The sequence below is a fragment of the Sarcophilus harrisii genome, chromosome 6 (assembly GCF_902635505.1).
Source record: "Sarcophilus harrisii chromosome 6, mSarHar1.11, whole genome shotgun sequence".
NCBI classification, from domain to species: domain Eukaryota; kingdom Metazoa; phylum Chordata; class Mammalia; order Dasyuromorphia; family Dasyuridae; genus Sarcophilus; species Sarcophilus harrisii.
Window position 1 is genome coordinate 36,712,894 of NC_045431.1, and position 17,850 is coordinate 36,730,743.

General features: G+C 37.4%; 1 protein-coding gene and 2 non-coding genes across 4 annotated transcripts; all 3 read left to right on the forward strand.

Moving 5' to 3' along the window:
- Positions 1 to 7,010: 7,010 nt before the first annotated feature.
- LOC105750905 (protein GVQW3) lies at positions 7,011 to 12,022 on the forward strand. 2 transcript variants are annotated; one of them, XM_012552252.3, is made up of 3 exons: positions 7,011 to 7,233; positions 7,951 to 8,118; positions 8,878 to 12,022. In XM_012552252.3, the coding sequence occupies exon 3, from the start codon at positions 9,100 to 9,102 to the stop codon at positions 9,532 to 9,534; it is 435 nt and encodes a 144-aa protein (XP_012407706.1). In that variant the 5' UTR covers positions 7,011 to 7,233; positions 7,951 to 8,118; positions 8,878 to 9,099; the 3' UTR covers positions 9,535 to 12,022. The 2 variants fall into 2 exon arrangements, with proteins under 2 accessions (XP_012407706.1, XP_031797409.1); XM_031941549.1 differs by lacking the exon at positions 7,011 to 7,233 and adding an exon at positions 7,254 to 7,363.
- Positions 7,734 to 7,855, forward strand: LOC111721374. The gene has a single exon (XR_002770605.1). It is a non-coding gene; the product is annotated as a small nucleolar RNA SNORA26 (small nucleolar RNA).
- Positions 8,468 to 8,590, forward strand: LOC111721373. Its single transcript, XR_002770604.1, has one exon. It is a non-coding gene; the product is annotated as a small nucleolar RNA SNORA26 (small nucleolar RNA).
- Positions 12,023 to 17,850: the final 5,828 nt, after the last annotated feature.

Below are 17,850 nucleotides of genomic sequence, written 5' to 3' on the forward strand. Positions count from 1 at the left end.
TCACATTCATGAAAATGTTTAAAGGACCTATCAGCCAAGAAAGGATACATTTCTAAAATAACCAGCTTTCTACTTAGAATTCATGCTAATACTTAGATGAAGGCAATGCTACAAAGAGCATTTTACTGGGAATCAACCCAGACATATTTGATGTCTTTATCATTGCAAGGGGTTCATTAATAGAAGAGCTAAGATACATACCTTCTTGCCTTCTTTGATGGCTGGAGACTGAATATATAATATTGACTATACTGTGAGATAAGGTTGATATAGTGATTGTTTTTGCTGAACTGCTTTTTGTCCTCTTTCTTTTTTATTCTCTGATACATGAGATAATTCTCTGGCCAGAAGAGGGGGAAAGAGATATTCAGAAATATCAGGATACTAAAACAAAGACTATCAATAACATATTTTTAAATAGGAGTTATTTTCACCTATTTAAGCTGACTCATTTGCTACTTATCAACAAAGCTGAAATTAGAAACTGTTTGGATTCCTGTTCTAGTATTTTTTTTTCCAGGAGATTTCACCAGAACCAGAAACTCATCATATTAAGTACAGAAGGAATGATGTGGTCTATTTTAAACGACTTGATCATCTGTCTTTTTGTATGTACTACATTTATAAAAGCTACAGTTTCTATTTTAGATAAATAAACTACACTTCAGATTATTTTTGTCTGTTAAGGATTGGAAAATTGGAAACTATTCTCAAATAATAGTAAAGAAATATAATAGCATGTATATATAGCACTTTAAGGTTTATAAAATACTTCATTAATAATCTCTCAGTTTATTCTCCTAATGTATCTGGGAGCTCATGCTATTTTGCAGATGAGGAAACTGAAGCAGACACGTTAAGTGACTTATCCAAGGACAAAAAGCTGGTGTTTGCGATTATATTTGAATTCAGGTCTTCTTGACTCTAAACCAATGCTGTCTTCATTGTGCCATCCAGTTAAGTCAGAAAAGAGAAGTCAAGAAAAGTAAATTGACTTAAATTCAAAACCTGATCCTAAGACTTTATGTTCAATACTCTTTCCATTGTTCTATGTCCCTTATTCTCCCTATTCCTAAAGAGTCACTCTCTTCCAAAGACTCTTCCTTTGACATGTTTCCTTCCACATCATATATTCTACTATCATTTTTCTTCTTGATTTTATTTTATTTTTTTAAAGTTTTCTCTTGACTTAACTCTTTCAAACCTAACCTCTTCCTAGGGACCAACACTTTTTCGAGATACATGGTTGATAGGAAGGATCTTAGTTTTCAAGCAAACTGTTTTGAGGTAGCCAGAAAGAACCACAAATGGCTTTTTCATTAAGGAGTGATGAATTAGAGTAAATAGTGGAGAATATGTGCCTAGGACAGAATACGATTGGTAGGCCTATATGCAGAGAACTTTGTCAAGGATAACAATTTGTTTTCTGTTGTTCAATTATGCATTTATGCTATTCTTGAATATGATAGAGAAAAAAGATTTATTTGACATCTGGCTGATATTTAGCTGAAATACCATTCTCCAGCATTAATTTCAATTAAAATCCTAAGTGGTTAGTATGATGAGGTGAAAGGCACTGGAGATTTAGACAAAAATATCCTTAAGGTTCCTTTCAGGTCTGTCTGAGTCTAAAAACTGATTTAATCAGCTGAGAACATCTTTAAGGACTCTAGAAGCTAAAAACAGCTTGAGATCAGGAGATAGGTTAGATTAGGGTGGAGCTGGGAACAGGGGACAATTTGAGATGTGATATGCTTTAATGGTAGAAGGGAAAGAAATAGCATGATGTAATGTTTGTTGACCCCTTCTTTGGGGGCTAAGCCTTTAAACATTTTCTTTTCCTTTGGCAATTAGTAAGGTTTTCTAATATGTCTGTCCTCATTGGTTTAAGGGCTCAAATAGCACCTCTCCCACCAATCCAAGGAAAATGTGTTTGACTTGGCTGCCATCACCCTTTCCTAATTTTGTGTTCTGGTTTAAGAAGCAGATGAAATGGTATTTGTGTGTGTGTGTCAATTTGTCAAGGGACTGTCTTATTTGTTTTTGTTCCCTTTTGTATTTTTAACTTTTCATCACAGCATTTAGAGGAAAATGTATGGTCTCCTAGCAAATCTCAATTTTTTTTATGAAACAAAATAATAATACTTGTATAGACAAGTAGAAGAAAAAAGCCTGAAAGGCATTCATCTGAAATATACTGATATGTATACCTTTTTCTGTTTAGATTCCTTTGAAGTGAAAATCTGATGTGGTCCTTTCTCACTAGCTCATCTTTGATGTTTTTCTTTGCTATTGCTTCAATTCCATACATAGGCAAAACCTAAAATAGGGCAATATATAATCATCATTCTATGATTAACTTAAATGAGATGGTTGTCAAAAAAAACTTAATCTGTTATGGTTCAATTAACTTTTTATGATGTTTCTGAGTATATCAAAGAAAAAGATTAATTTAGCTGAAATGTTATTTTTTGGCACCAATTTCAATTTATGCCATAAGTTAGTTTTTAAATTGCCTTAACAGATTAAAAACAAATGCGTTAAAATGCCTATGAAAAAATTTGATTATAGTGTCAGCTTGATGTTTAATTGGAAACTAAGTAAATCTCCTGGCAATCTAGGGTATAATTCCTTCTTTTACTATGTTCCATTAAGATGGGAAAGAGAGGAAGGAACAATCTCCAGAAATAAGTTATGAGCCAAATCAATCCTGCTTATAAACTTAGAAAACTGGCCTTGCTCACAAAGCTTCCACCAAAAGAACCAAAATTGAGGCAAGAGATCAATTTAGAGCCCAAAGTGTTCTAGGATGGAGGTATTAAATACATGGTAGGATGCCATAGAATCAGATTAAAATATACTTGGGACTTAACATGTCCTCTCTGTGTGACTCTGGGTAAAGTCACTTTACCCTAATTGCCTCAGCAAAAAAAAAAAAAAAAAAAAAAAAAGTACTTGGGAAATATTTAACAAAATAGAAAAAAAGACAATAAAACATAGATAATATTAATATGTGATTTTCTAGGACAATATGCAGCTCACAGGGATCCATATGTAAGGCTTAGTGATCCCTGTGTCAATTTGGGTTTGACAACATTGTTCTAGGACGTGGCTAACATGTGTGTCAACCTGGGAAGAAGAAATTCAAAGGCAAGGGGGAGGAATATCCAATGAGGGAGAAATTCTACTACTCCTTTAAGAAAAAAGCAGGAAGATTAACTGAGGTTCCATATAATCAAATTGGGACAAAAAGTATTTGGGAGATTAGATCACTGGTTCTATCTAGCAACAGTATGGTGAGTGACAAAAAGTGTTTGAAAGATGAATGAGTCTTGAGTTCTAGATATTGACCTTCCCAGAGTTCATGAACAGAAGGAAAATAACAAAATCAGGAATGTTTGTTTGCTCGTGGCAGAAGCAGCTGGCAGAGTAGTCTAAACAAAACAAAGCACCTAAAATGTGCTACTGAATGAAGATGGAGAAAATCATGCAACCATTCTGAGTCTACTATAAATTTAAGTTACACAACTTCAACTGGGCCCTCATTGCTACTAGGCAATCTAACTATATCTCTTATGCTATTCTTATATTCACCATGCTACTCTCCAGAGAGACTCTTCTAAGCTTTCTCATCCTTCCTCAAACTTTTCATGGCTCTTCCTCCCAGCATTGTCTCGACCAAGAACTTTGTCTCATATTTTATCTTAATATTTTATTTATGCCCTAATTACATGTTAAAACAATTTCTAACATTTATTGTTATTAAGTTTTTAAGTTTTAATTTATGGTATTTAAAATAGAATCTGAATTCTTCCCTCCCTCCCTTTCCCCTCTTCCATTTCTCTGAAAAAACTGATATTATCTGAATACTTCTCTACTTGTTCAAGTGATCCTATTCCATCCTGCCTCCTCCAACAGATTGTGCTCTCTGCCATCTCCATGCTTTCATTCATTTTCATTTTCTCCCTCTCTACTGGCTCATTTCTTATTGCATCATTTCAAATATGCCCATGTCTCTCCTATCCTCCCCCCCAAAACAAAACAAAACAAAACAAAACCCTTCAGTAGATCCTTCCATTGGTGTTCTGATCACACATTCTCTTCTGCCCCTTGTAGTTAAGGTGCTTCCACTTTTTCTCCTTTCATTGTCTTACTAACCCTTTACAATCTGGCTCTGATCTTATCATTTCCACCAGAACTATTTCTCTAAAGTAACCCTAAAGATCTTTTAGTTGTCAGATCTAATGGTCTTTTTTCCTTTTTATTCTTAATAGTATTTTCTTTTTCCAAATACATGTAAAGATAGTTTTCCACATTCACCTTTGCAAAATATTGAGTTCTAAATTTTTCTTCCTCTCCTCCTCTTCTCCCTTTCCCCCAAAATAATAAGCAATCTATTATATGTTAAAGGTACAATTCTTCTACACATATTTCCATATTTGTCATACTGTGCAAAAAAAAAAAAAGATCAAAAGGGAAACAAACACAAGAAACAAAACAAACAAACAAAAAAACAACAAGCAACCAACCAACCAAAAAAAGGTGAAAATACTATGTTTTGATCCGCAGCTCTCCATAATTCTCTCTCTGGGTGCACATGGCTCTTTCCATTACAAGTCTATTGAAATTGCCTTAAATCACCTTATTGTTGAGAAGAGCCATGTCCATCACAATTAATAATAATCTGATTGTTGATATGTACAATGTTCTCTTGCTTCTGCTTACTCCACTCAGCACCAGGTCGTATAAGTCTTTTCAGGCTTTTCTGAAATCAGTCTATTCATCATTTCTTATAGAACAATAATATTCTGCTAATGCTCTTTTTTTTTTCATTCCCCACCCTTCTTGAACTCCTTGCAGCCTCTGCTTATTAATCATGCTCTGCTCCTTGACACTTCATTCAGTTGCAACTGTTCTCTTCATAGTAATGATCTCTTAATGCCAGATCTAATAGCCTTTTCTCAATGCCCATCCTTGATCTTTCTGCAGCTTCTGAAAGTGTTGATTACTCTCTTTCTCTCTCTTTTTTCCTTTATTAAGGCTTTTTATTTTTCAAAATATACATGTGGACAATTCTTCAACATTAGCCCTTGCAAAACCATGTGCTCCAATTCCCTCCTCCCTTTCCCCCACTCCCTCCCCTAGATGGCAAGTAGTCCAATACATGTTAAACATGGTAGAAACATATATTAAATCCAATATATGCATACATATTAATACAATTATCATGTCACACAAGAAAAATCAAATCAAATCATTAAAAAAAAAAGAGGGGGGAGCAAAATAAAATAGTGCTGATTATTCTCATCTCCTTTTTTGGGTTCACCATTCTTTCCTGGTTCTCTTCCTATCTATAAGACTGCTCCTTCTCTGTCTCCTTTTTCAGACACTCTTCTAATTATGCCCTTTGATCTGGGTGTCCTTAAAGGTTCTCTATCCTGAGGTCTTCTTCTCTTCCTTCCTACCTATACTGCCCCAAACCCTCTGCTGATTCTCATATCTCCAAAATTAAAATATCCAAATTTTGATTTGCCCAACCCAGTGGTCTTTTCTCATGCTTATTCTAGTTATAGACTAGTAGTAATCAACATTGTTGACATTTTTCCTTCTAGACACTATAGCTTTGGCTTCCTTGACACTGTAGCACATGAAGAAGTGGAAAGTGTTGCATTTGTTGGCTAGAAATTTTCCCCTGGGTGTCTGATTGTACTTTAAATTTGATTCATCCAAAAATGAACTCATCACATTGAGAGGATTCATAAGGTAGTGGGGGAGGGACCTCTGGAATCAAATGTGACCTCCATTTTGACTTTTTGGGGACACCATCCTTTTGGTTCTCCTCCTATCAGACTTCTCCTTCTCTGTCTCCTTTTCCACATTATGCCCTCTGATCACAGGTGTCCTTCGGGTTCTGTCCTGGAGCCCTCTTGCCTTCCTACCTATACTGGTCCAAATCTTCTGCTGATTTTCTTATCTCCAATTGCCTTTCAGTGGTATCAAAATAGATATCCACTACATCTCGAAATCAGTGTCCAAAATGGAACTCATTCTCCTCTTTCCTACTTTCTCTTTTACTGAAAAGATAACAGAAACTCCCCAGTCCCTCAGGTATACATCCTAGTAGTTCCTTCTCATTTCCCGTACCCCATCTGTTGTCAGTGTCCATCTCCTGATTATAACCCCTTCTCTCCACACTGCCAGCATTCTAGACCATCATTGTTTTCTTGGGCAAGTCTGCTGAATTTCGACCTTCTGTCTCTAAGTTCTTACATATACCTACTAATACATATTCCTACTCCATATATACAGCGACACAACTACATACATATATGAATGTGTAGATAAATGTATGTTTGTGTGTAATTGCTTACTGGCTCCCTGATCAGAATGTGACTTCCTTGAAGACAACGGCTTTTAGAAATTCGATTTTTTCTTTACATCGGTAGAGCTTAGCACAGCATCAGGTATACAGAAAGAGCTCACTAAATGTTTGTTGACTTAACAACCCCTCTCTCGGACCCTCAGTTTTCCAGCTGGAAGATGAGGGCACTAGACTAGAAGGCCTCTGAGGTCCCATGACTTCAGGACGCTCCTATGACCAAGAGTTTATGAGAGATGTTATTACGCTGGGAATATAGGTCTCAAACTTGAACGTGACCTAGATCTTGCAGTTATGTTTGGAGGCCATTTGGGGCGCGGGGAGGGGGCTTCAGGTGGAGACAGCTGGAAGAGATCCGCTTTCGTTCTCCTCTCACTGCTATCATTAGGAGCCACGTGGAAACGGGCTCAGGTTTACACCAGGGCTATTTAGGGAAGAGGAGGAGGTAAGTGCTGGGGGAAAGATGAGCCAGATGCTTTTCAGAACCCGGCGAGAGAAGGGGTGGCTAAGGAGGAGCAGTCGCAGATTTGGTAGTGGGAACACGTGTCACAATCATCGGTTCCTGCACGGGGGAGGGAGGGTGTGGGGGAGGAGAAAAAGGGGGAGGAAAAACCAGAATGGAGGTCACATGCTCCTGCTGCTTTCGGCCAATAGCAATGGCCGGCCGCCCCTCTCCCTCCTCCCCTGCTCGTCACTTTCTCTAGGATTGGTGGGCCCACCCTTCCCGGAGGCACGCACGGGCCGGGCTCTCGCGAGGGTAAAGGCCTTTGTTAAAGCCCGGCCACCGACTCACCTTTCTCTCTCTTCTTCACGGCGGCAAAGGTAGAGGATGCGGGCGGCCGCCGGGGCCAAAGGTAGCCGGGGCTCTGGGGCCCTCCTCCTTCCTTCTCCCCTCCCCCTCACTTCTCGCCCCATGCAGCCCTGGCCCTGGCCGCAGCCCCTTGCGTCCTGATCGGACCCGGACCTTGGTGTCGGAAACGGGCGGTGAGGAGTCAGGGCTGGCTGGCTGGCTGCGCGGGGGAGGCAGCGGGGCCGGACGCGGCCCTGGTGGGCTTTGCATGCATGCGGGTGGGTGGGGTGGGCTACACAGCGCTCCCGGACCTGACTCCATGCAGTGGTTCACTACTCACCTGGGTACTCCATTCCCCCAGCTCCTCGGTGCATGGCCAGAGCCGGGGGTCCAGGAGTCGGAGGGTAGGCGGGTGGGCTGGGCCGCTACTGGAACCACTGGAGGATGGGTGGAGGCGGGTGGCAGGGACTTTCGGGCCTCCCCTGGAAGCAAGGCCTGAGGCTGGGCCTTCTGTTGCGCCGCGTGTCTCTCTGCGTGTTCGGAGTCGCGGCCTCCCCTCGAGCTTTGCCCACCTGGAGCTCCCGGTGCACCACGTGGCCAGAACAGAGGGGTAAAGCAGCTTTCTCTCTCAAACCCGGGCCAGACCATCCCCGCCTCTGCCCCGGATCCTGTCGTGAGAAACAGGCTAGTTCCTTACCCCCCCTTACCCCTCCAACGGGCTCAGCATCTCGCCGGGACCTTGATCTATACTAACTTGCCACACTTGCCCATGTTTTCCCAGGAGCTTCGCGGAAGGGCCGCCCCGGGTTGCTAACAATGTTGCTGCTTGGAAGAGGTGAACTTTGAAAATCCGTTCGCCAAAGGAACGGGCGGGCACTGAACCCCGAAGCCGAGGGCATCGAAGGCCTGGAAGAAGCGAAAGTCAAAATAAGACATTTTGCAGTATCAGGTAGTAAGATGTGTCCCTATTATTAAGCTCCTTAAAGGGGTATCTTAGGTTCTAACTATGTATTTTTATGGGGATATATTTGCTGTAGTCTTAAAAAAATCAGTTTTTTTATTCCTGTTCTTGGTATGGAGTAATATGTTGATTTTTTTTTTTTTTTTTTAAGGACCATATTCAATTTGTATGAATATTTCCCTTGCTCTAAAGCAGTATTTTCAGGAATTTCTTTGTGTAGAGAATGTTTTCTCCTCTCCCAATCAGAATTACTAGCAGTTAGGTTATATTCCCATTGAAAATGAGGGACTATAATAAAATGTTATGGAAGGAATAATACTAAAAGTAACCCTTTCATGTGGCCTGTTAAAGCTGATAGTGCCTTAAGAGGCTAACCCAAAAGGAAGGGTATAATATTTCTCCATTAAACCCAAACTTGAGATTTAAAGCTCATTTTTGGATCCTGTCTGGAGTTACAACTAAAAATTGGTGGAGTTAGGGATTTCTTGTTGGATTCTGAATTTGTAGTCTTTCTCTAAAGACCAAGTTATCCAAACTACTTAGAAATCAAATCCTGTGACTGAAAAGGACTCTAGTTCAATAAAATATTTTCAGCAGATGAGGAAAAAAATCTGATAGGTCAAAAATATCAAGTTACCTTTTGTAATTAATGCACCAAGACAGTCTAGCATTGAGAATGTTGCAGAACTTCTTGCTTCTGTATCATCAGTACTAAATGCCTTTTTCCCCCCTTTCTTTTTTTTGTAGGTAGGAAAAATACAAGCTGGGATGATCTGATTCTGAGACTCCTCCAAAAATCTTTTAATCCACTGCTGTATGATGTACAAGGTGTGACCATTACATGAGACTAGTTTTTATTGTCTGACTTGTGGAAGCAGAGAAGTGACCCTAGTGGAATATGCTTCACTTTGTAGAAAAAAAAAGTCAGGGGCCATGAATCCATATTGTAGTTGCATAGTGTAGAAAAGCATGCTTTCTGTTGGTATAAAAATGAGTGACCGTTACTTAGAACAAAGAATTCATATCAAACTTTGTGTAAAATTAAACAAATCTGCCAGTGAGACACTTGAAATGTTAAAAGAAGCTTATGGGGATGAAGTAATGTCCAGAGCGAGAGTTTTTGACTGGCACAAAAGGTTTAAGGAAGGTAGGGTTGATGTCCATGATGATGCACGTAGTGGGCGCCCAATTACTCACAGGACCAATGAAAATGTTGAAAAGGTCAGAGATTTGGTTCGTTCAAATAGCCGATTAACTGTGAGAATGATGGCTGAACAGTTATCTTTAGATAAAGAGACAGTTAGACTTATTTTGAAAGAGAATTTGAATATGAGGAAAGTTTCTGGGAAGATCGTTCCCTGTACAGTTTCAGTAGATGCTGCTGCTGAGGGAGAGATAAAGTAGGGGACTATAAGTTGTCAGTTTGCAGGGTTGATTTAACTTTCAGAGATTTTTTCCCCCCTATTCTGTTCATTTCATTGCTTATAGAACCCTAACCTAAAATAACCTTGACCATCTTCAAGCCTCATTAGGTTTTCTTGGTATGAAATGTGAAGGTATAAGTGGAAGTCATGATGAGTTGGCATCTCCTACTTTATCATAATAGAACTAGATTTTTTTTTAAATACATGAGATGGTTTTGCCTCATTAAGATACAGCCCATACATCTGAAAGGTTAATAACAAATTGCTAAGATTTGGTAGGCTGTAAGGTCTAAGACTAATTTATTGGGATTATCTATTCCATTAATTTCCTTTCATTTTAAATTTGGTTCAATGAATTAGTATATTTTCAGTATTGGTAAAGCAGAAAAATTAGTTCTTATAAAATTGCTATTAACCATAGAAATTGGCTTACAATTTATATTTTAATTGTCAAATGTTGATTTGATTTTTTTTTTTTTTTTTTTTTGAACAACCAGCAGTTTTAGAAAGGGACTAGAGAGGATCGTTGTTTTAATGTTATGGATCACTGTTCTGAAATCATGTTGAAAGTATTTCACATGAAAAGGCCAAAGGACTTAAAATCAAATGGCATAGAACACTAGGAATGATCAAGAACTTAGCATCTCTTGGTCTTCAGGTAAATGCTTATACTGAAATATTAATGACTTGGGATTTTTCATTACACCAATGGAATTAGTTAATGGCCTCCCTTAAGCTTCACTAATAGATCAGCAGGATTATCTAGGGAGTATTGGAGAACTACATTTGGTCCACTAGGGATTGAAGTTCACAACTTGTAAATTGAAAAACGGTAGCAAGTAGCTGTGAGGTCAATGAGGAAGGCAAGATTTTAAAAAATTATTAAAGAGTTTAGGTAAAAGAACAATTGGCTGTAATCTAAAACAAACTAATAAATACTGTGTTTTAGCTAGAACTTGTTTTGGTCAGCAAGGTTATTGTATAAAGTATACAGATATAACCCATAGATCTCTAAGGAACCACAAACTACTATTTGACCTTTGTTATCAGTTAATTGCCATTATTTGGATATTTAGCTAGATTCTAGTCTAGTCATATCTTCCCTTCCTGATTTAATGGTGCAATACTATGTTATTTATGTTACTAGTTTTTAAAAATTTGAAACTTGATACAGAATTGACTTTGTTCAAGGATTGAAACACTAACAAAGATTTCAAGACTCTTAAACGTTTTTAACCTCTTTTAAACTTTCCTGCCCCATAACCTCATAATTGCCTTCATTTAAACCATAAAGCATTTGTACTTTAATAATTTTTGTAACATGCATTTTCTCCTGTTCTTTTGGCAAAAATCAGGTTAAAGTAAATGTTCTCTCAACTGTTGCTAACAAAACTAAATTTGAATAGTGCATGTCACTAACCCTCTCTAGATTTAATGTGTATCTTGAATAAATTATCCCCTTGTTTACAAGCAGATCTCTACAACATGTGTATCTGTATTTTCTATTAGACCATAGCTATTTTATCAGTTTGCACTGATGTAATTCCCCATAATTTTCACATCATATATTCTGTGTAATGAATACTCAGCATTTGTTTTTTCAAATGCTTGCACAATTTGTAAGTATGACTAGTTGTATTCATGACTTATTCATAGTGCCTTTACTTGAAGTTTGTGCTTTTTTGTGTCAAGCCTGTTAAATATAATAGAAAAATTTGAGCTTACACACGAATTAAATTTTGTCAAAGTCATTGGCTTCAGATTTTATCTTGTGGTCAAAGGATGCCAAATACAATAATTATCATTGTGAGATTTATTATGAATAAATGATTGAATTTTTAGTGTTTAATGTGTTAAAGATACTGAGCCAGCCATTGTATCTTAAGGATGACCATTTTTTGTCAAGTAAAGAAAAATTGTATCAACCCAAGAGTTAGTTGTTGGATAACTACTATAAGTCTATTCTGATCATTTGAGATAAGTATGACAATCTTATCTCTAAGCCTTCACAAAATAGTGTTCATTCACTACCAGCCCTAGCAGGATAAATGGCACTTACCTCTAGTTTCTTACAAAACAAAGCGAATCTGGTAAGATTATTTTTTAAACTTAATTACATCTTGAGACTTAACTGGTATTAGGTATGACCATTATCCAATCAGGTGCTTTAATTTTGTACTAATACATTTCTCGTAATCTAAACCTGTTAAATATCTTTAGCTCATGGTAACAGTGTAAAACTAATTTGTTTGGAAACTAATTTACATTAAGTTGTGCACTTTGTCATAATTAGATGAACTTTTTTTCATATTTTCTTAACATTGTTGCCTATTCCTAGTGATACTGTTCTTTTGTAGCTTAAAGTCTGTTGCACAGTTCCTAAATTCACCTTTTGGGAAGGAGCATGGAAACAATGAAGTTGTATTTAATTGTAGTGAAATAAAAATAAAGCTCGTACAAAAACTAAAGTTCTTTGGTGATCTTTGATAATCAACACATCTCCCCTTAAGTGTTAAAGTTCACATTAGTAATAATGCTTATTTTAATCAAACAGTAAAGGGTATGTGAAGGGTGCTTTGACACTGAACTCATTCCCTTATGGCTTTATTGTCATCTTGGCTATTTGCAAAAGGAAGTAGGATATAAGAATTAAATGAGAAGGCAACTTATTAAAGGTTTTTGGAATGAACTCCTTAAAGTAACTAAAACACTTATGAGTAAGGGAAGGTCTTCTATTGTTTTCAGGTAAGGAGAGTTGCCTTTTGAAGGTAAGGGGAACAAATTAAGCACATATATATATATATATATATATGCCAGATAGTGTTTTACAGATGATTTGATCCTTGCCACAATCCTGGGAGTTAGCATTATCCTATACTATTAACAGTGGAGGAAGCAACATGAGCTTAAGTTCGAGCTGAGGTCACTGGGCCTGAATTTAATGTCAGTTCTTCCTGATTCTAGGCCCATTATTTACAAATGAAGAGATCAATTATCTTGAAGGTTGAGTTTGGAAAGGATAGGTCTAAAAAGTAGCTTGAGTGAATTAATCTTGAGTCATTTCTCATCTTTAAAACAAAGGTTTGATTTGATGGTCTTTTGTATCTCCAGGTTTTACTGAATGGCATAGGTTGGGGTGGAGAAAGCATAGCCAACCACCCCATGAATGGACTTCAAGGCTTCTAGGTATCTGGAAACTCTAGTTTCCATGGTATCCAGCTCGATTGGGGGGGGGGAAATTTTGGATATTGAATATGGCTTCAGGTAAAGACCACAGGATTTGGGAGGGCTTGGTCTTCACATCCCCTTTTCTCACTAATTTTTGCGTGACTCCAGGTATACAAGTACATAAAATGGGTATAGGTATGTGTACTTCTGTAACTTGGAGTTTAACAAGCTTTGGAATATAGAACACTTTGCCTACCCCTGCAAGGCAAGTATTACCAAAGGAAAAAAAGTGATAGTTAAAGCATAGTTTTGATATTGATGGGGAAAAATTCAATCTGTTGAGCCCTTGGAAGTAAGAACTGTATTGTAAATACAAGCAGGATTTAATATAGTTTGAATGTAGTAGACCAGTATCAATAGGACTTTGATTTTAGTAGACAAATCGGTGGGATCTGTATGATTTGAAGACTCTGGAATAGTTACCCACCCCTTAGTGGCAATCCCCTTTATGACAGCTTAGACAAGTAATGTCTAATGCAGAAATAGCCCATTCCATATGGGGCTTATAATTCTACCTAGTTCTGGCTTTTTTATTAGAGCTTATCCCAAGTCAAATCCCCTTCAAAATGCAGTCCTTTTGTGTGAAGATGACAGCATGTTAGCTGTCTCATAAGTGCTTACTGAGTTGACAGATGGCTTAGCTACAAATCTGTTAACAGTTAACGGATAGAATGTTGGGCTTGTGCTGTACCTTTGCCTCCATTTCCTGTAGAATGGGAATAATAGTTCCTACTGCCCACTGTTGGGAGAATCAAATGAGATACTTGCAAAGCAAGAACAATGGCTGGCACATACTGGGTGCTATATAAATGTTGGCTATTATATTCATCTCCACAAGAGGCATATCAGAAGGAAGGCAGACCTTGGGTTTGTAACTGTCAAAGCCATCTCAGAAGACATCAATCCATAACCATCACTATAAGGCTCTACCCAGTGATATCTAGCATCACCTACCACTTTTGTCTTATGCTGCTCTTCAGACTGAAGTACAGACACCTTTCTGGTCTTGCTTGTCTTTGAGACCAATTATGGGATTTCAACTCTCCTATTCTATGCCTAATTTAGCCAGAATAATGTGATTGCCGCCTTCAGTTCATTTTCCCCCCCTTAACAATTCATATTTATGGATGAGATTATTTTAAAAATTTATTAGAAAAGTCAATAGGGTTGTTAATTAAGAATAACTTATTGTAACTAATTGTATGCTAGCAAGTAACTTCTATAATTGGATGAGTCAATCAAATTTTTTTGTAGCATAATTTTAACAGGCCACCAACGCTGAGCTCAGTTCAGAATCAGAAAAGAAGCAGAAATTATTTGGATTGCTATTTCTGGCCTTGCCACTGACTGCTATTATGCTCAGAGCATGACAATTAGGTGCTTTCCCCCTCCCCATCTGCAAAATGCAGACAGTAGTTTTGACCTCTTTCATTTGCTCTGAAAGTGCCAGGATATTTTAATTGCTCTACTTTTAATGAAGAAAAAAAGTCAATTTTTTTATTAAGCTAATTTAGACTAAAAAGTTTAAAAAGATGAAGCACTGTCTCATTAATTGCTTCTTTTTAAAGTTTCAGTTTCTAAAAGGAAACATGATGAATATCTTCTGAATCAAAAGTTTAAAAGTTTCAGCTTTCAAAATATGACATTAAAAAGTGAAAGCCTGTATTTTGATCAGATTTTTTTTCCTATATATTAGAAGCATGAGCCAGGTCACCAGAAGAAACTAACAAAACTGAACTGCCATGATAGTGTGTGACTCTGTATATATTTAAACTTCAAAATCGGCAAAGAAGATGGTTATTACCTGCTTCAGGTTTGCCTGCAACTTGATATCTATCCTATAACCAAAGATGACTTGGGTGTTGACTGATCTGGTAAAATACAAAGAAGACAATATTGAGTGACAGTCAACATCATTCAGATTATGATGGCTACACACTACAAGGTCATAGGGCTTGCCCTTGGGCAGAGCATGGTGAAAGTAGAATATGGGTTAAATTAGATCTGTGTTGCTAACTGAAATCTTCCTCTTGAATAGTAGGAAGGGAAAAGACATGGGAAATTTTTAATGTGTGATGTTTGAAAGATTCAAGAGACATAACTTCTGGGCAATTAATAATTTTATTAATCATGCAAGCAATAATATAAAAGGTCAGTGACACTCTCCAGTACCAAATACTCTCCATGAAACCCACTTAGTGCTTATATGCCCTTGGAAGAGTGGCCATTGTCTCTGAGTTTAACCAAGTATTAAGAGAGGATGAATAAATATAATGACAGGTAGATCTATTCTAAGAAGAGGCTGGGCATGTTGCATTGATCAAGTCATTTACTTCCAAACTACCCCCAGCCTAGAAGCGCTTTGATAATCAAAAAATTTATCACCTCCCAAACTGGAGTAGGAGCTTCCCCACCTCGATAGTCTGAACAAGATTGAGGAGAAAGTTTATCCAATCTTATCAGCAATATTCAATATTTCAATTCTGCCTTGGCCTAGTAGAGAATGAGGATTCAGAAAGGGAAAAATCTGGGTCTCTCCAATATTAACAGCAAGTCATTTCTCTCAACTGCAAATGGAGACTAAGAACACAGTACAACAAACAACTACTAGGAATCAGGTGAACAGATGGATGCGTTTTGAGAAAGCCAGAAATAAGGATCCAGAAATTCATTAGAAGGTTTTAAGGAAGTGTTGACAAGCAGTAGTTGAATTTCAGTTTGTTTTGGGGTCAGTCTGGGCATTCGCGCTTGTGCAGTTGAGCGTCAGCACTAGAAGATCTGGGTTCCAGTCCTACATTTGATGCTTACTATTTGTGTGACAATTAACCTTCCTGGATCTTTACTTTCTTCATCTGTAAAATCAGGAACTTAGACTACATGGCTTAGGAGATTCCTTTCTAGATTAATGAGTTTATGGACTAATCAATCAACAAGTATTTATTATGTTACTATCACATGCTAGAAACTGATATAACTGGATATAGAATACATTTAATCAATCATACTTAAAACTTTTAAATCCTAAAGATCTGTAAGTAGATCTGTCTGCTGCTTCCTTCATTAACTTCTATGGGCTTTATGGGGCAACAAACAGGTTTTTGGCCACTGATCAATTAGTACAGACCAACTAATGCTAACAACAATGAATTCTTTTGTAAAATAGTTACATTTCGAAGACCTGATTTTGTTTCATATAAATCACAGAATTCTAAAACTAGAAATTGCTGTAAAGAGTCATAGATGAGGAAATTAGGTGGTTAGTGATAGAATTTGGACTATAATTCAGACCTCCTGAGCCCCATTCCCCAACACATCACACTATGTTTTATTTGTTGGAATATAATTAGACTTGAGAGGCAGTGTAGCGCCAATAGAGAGCTGGATTTAATCAGGAAGAATTGGTTTTGAGTCTGACTGTGTAATCCTAGGCAAGTCATTTACCCTCTCACTGTCCTAAGCAATTCTCTAAGACTATGCAGTTCAGAGAAGATACCAACTTGCATTTATATAGCTTCATTATCTGGGAGCTCTCTATACCACTGATATCACATCTAGTAGCTACTCTTATCCTCCATCCTTTTCAAGAGGTGAGATTTAACTTTTATTTATTCATTCCACAAATTTAACAACTTTATGTAATGTACTGTGATATCCAGTGAGAAAGATAAGAAACATCTTAACCATAGTTCCTGCCCTTAAAAACTCAAACTTTGTGTGAAGTTGCGGAAGTCACTTAATCTGTTTGGGTCCCAGTTTCTTCATCTGTGAACCATGAGAGTTTAGACTAGTTGACTAATAAAATCATTTCCAACTCTATTATCGTAAAGCACTTTTTATCACCAAGATAGGTTTGGGGCTTTAAGGTTTGGGGTAATAGAAGAGGCTATTAGTAGGCAATAATCTGTTGAATGAATGTCCATAAGTAATTAGGGCATGCTTATCACCATCCCTAAAATATTCAGTAAAGCAGGCAGGATAAAGAGTAATATCCTGAGGTTGGAAGCATCAGAAGCAGTAGGTAGAACCTGAATGGCATCTGCATCTATAAATCTTAAGTCAGATGTTTTCTTCCCCTTCCCCCCTCAAAAGTAAACATGGACCTAGATTTGGGACTTGAAAAAAATCATCTCTGTCATTAAAGTCAATAGCAGCTAATGTTTTGTCTATCTGTTACTAATAATTAGTTCATATTTATGATGACCAATTTAGCATAACATCCTGGAGATGATTTTGAGAGCTTTTAGACTAATCTTCCTATAAGTTTTGAAGCCAATTGGATATTTTCTATCAGGATTAATCAGGGGATATACAAAATAGCCTAACAATTCTCTACCACCCCCATCTATAACAGCCCCTTTCCCAATAAAATTATATTTTCCAAACAGAAGAAATTCAATATTTTCAAGTTTCAGTTTAGGGAGCTGCTCTTTAAAAATAATGGAAATGTCTCCACTTCCATGATCTTCTTTTGTCAGTGAATAACTGTAATCCCTTCATAAAGAAAAAGGATAATGGCAAGATCAGCACAGGGGTTGGATTGCAGAATATGGGCAAGGACATAGGGCCACTGCATAGTCAGACTTATGAAACTGAGTGCTGGAAATATAAGTTTCTAAGTTGCAATAAATACTACCCCATAAGCATTTCTGCAGACCAGACCAGACTGGAAAAGACTAGTACATCAGAAACAAAGAATGAGTAAGGGTTGAAGCCATGAATATAGCCACAAACTTTACAGGATTTTTTTTTCACTTGATTACTATGAAATCCCTGCTTCTAGACTATTTGATCAAGTACTTTCTCCATAGAATTTCATATAGCAAATTTCCCACAGATTAGGGGAGTTATAGAGTAGAAGAAGCAATTGAAGTTCTCATTCTTCAAGGTCCTATGATGCCCTGGTGTGATGGTAGTGTCAACCAGAGTAGAACTAGTCTCTTAACTAGCTATCTATCTGTAGATAGCCAAGCAAAGAAGGTTAAATATAGGAGAGTCAGGAATCAAAAGTTTAATTTCAAAGGGGGAAAATATTTGCAATCAGGAGATTGCAAAGGAGAACTTGTAGTTC

Bases quoted from the DNA above. Each gene is read 5' to 3' on its own strand.
- LOC105750905 (XM_012552252.3), top strand. From the start codon at position 9,100: ATGCTTTCTGTTGGTATAAAAATGAGTGACCGTTACTTAGAACAAAGA.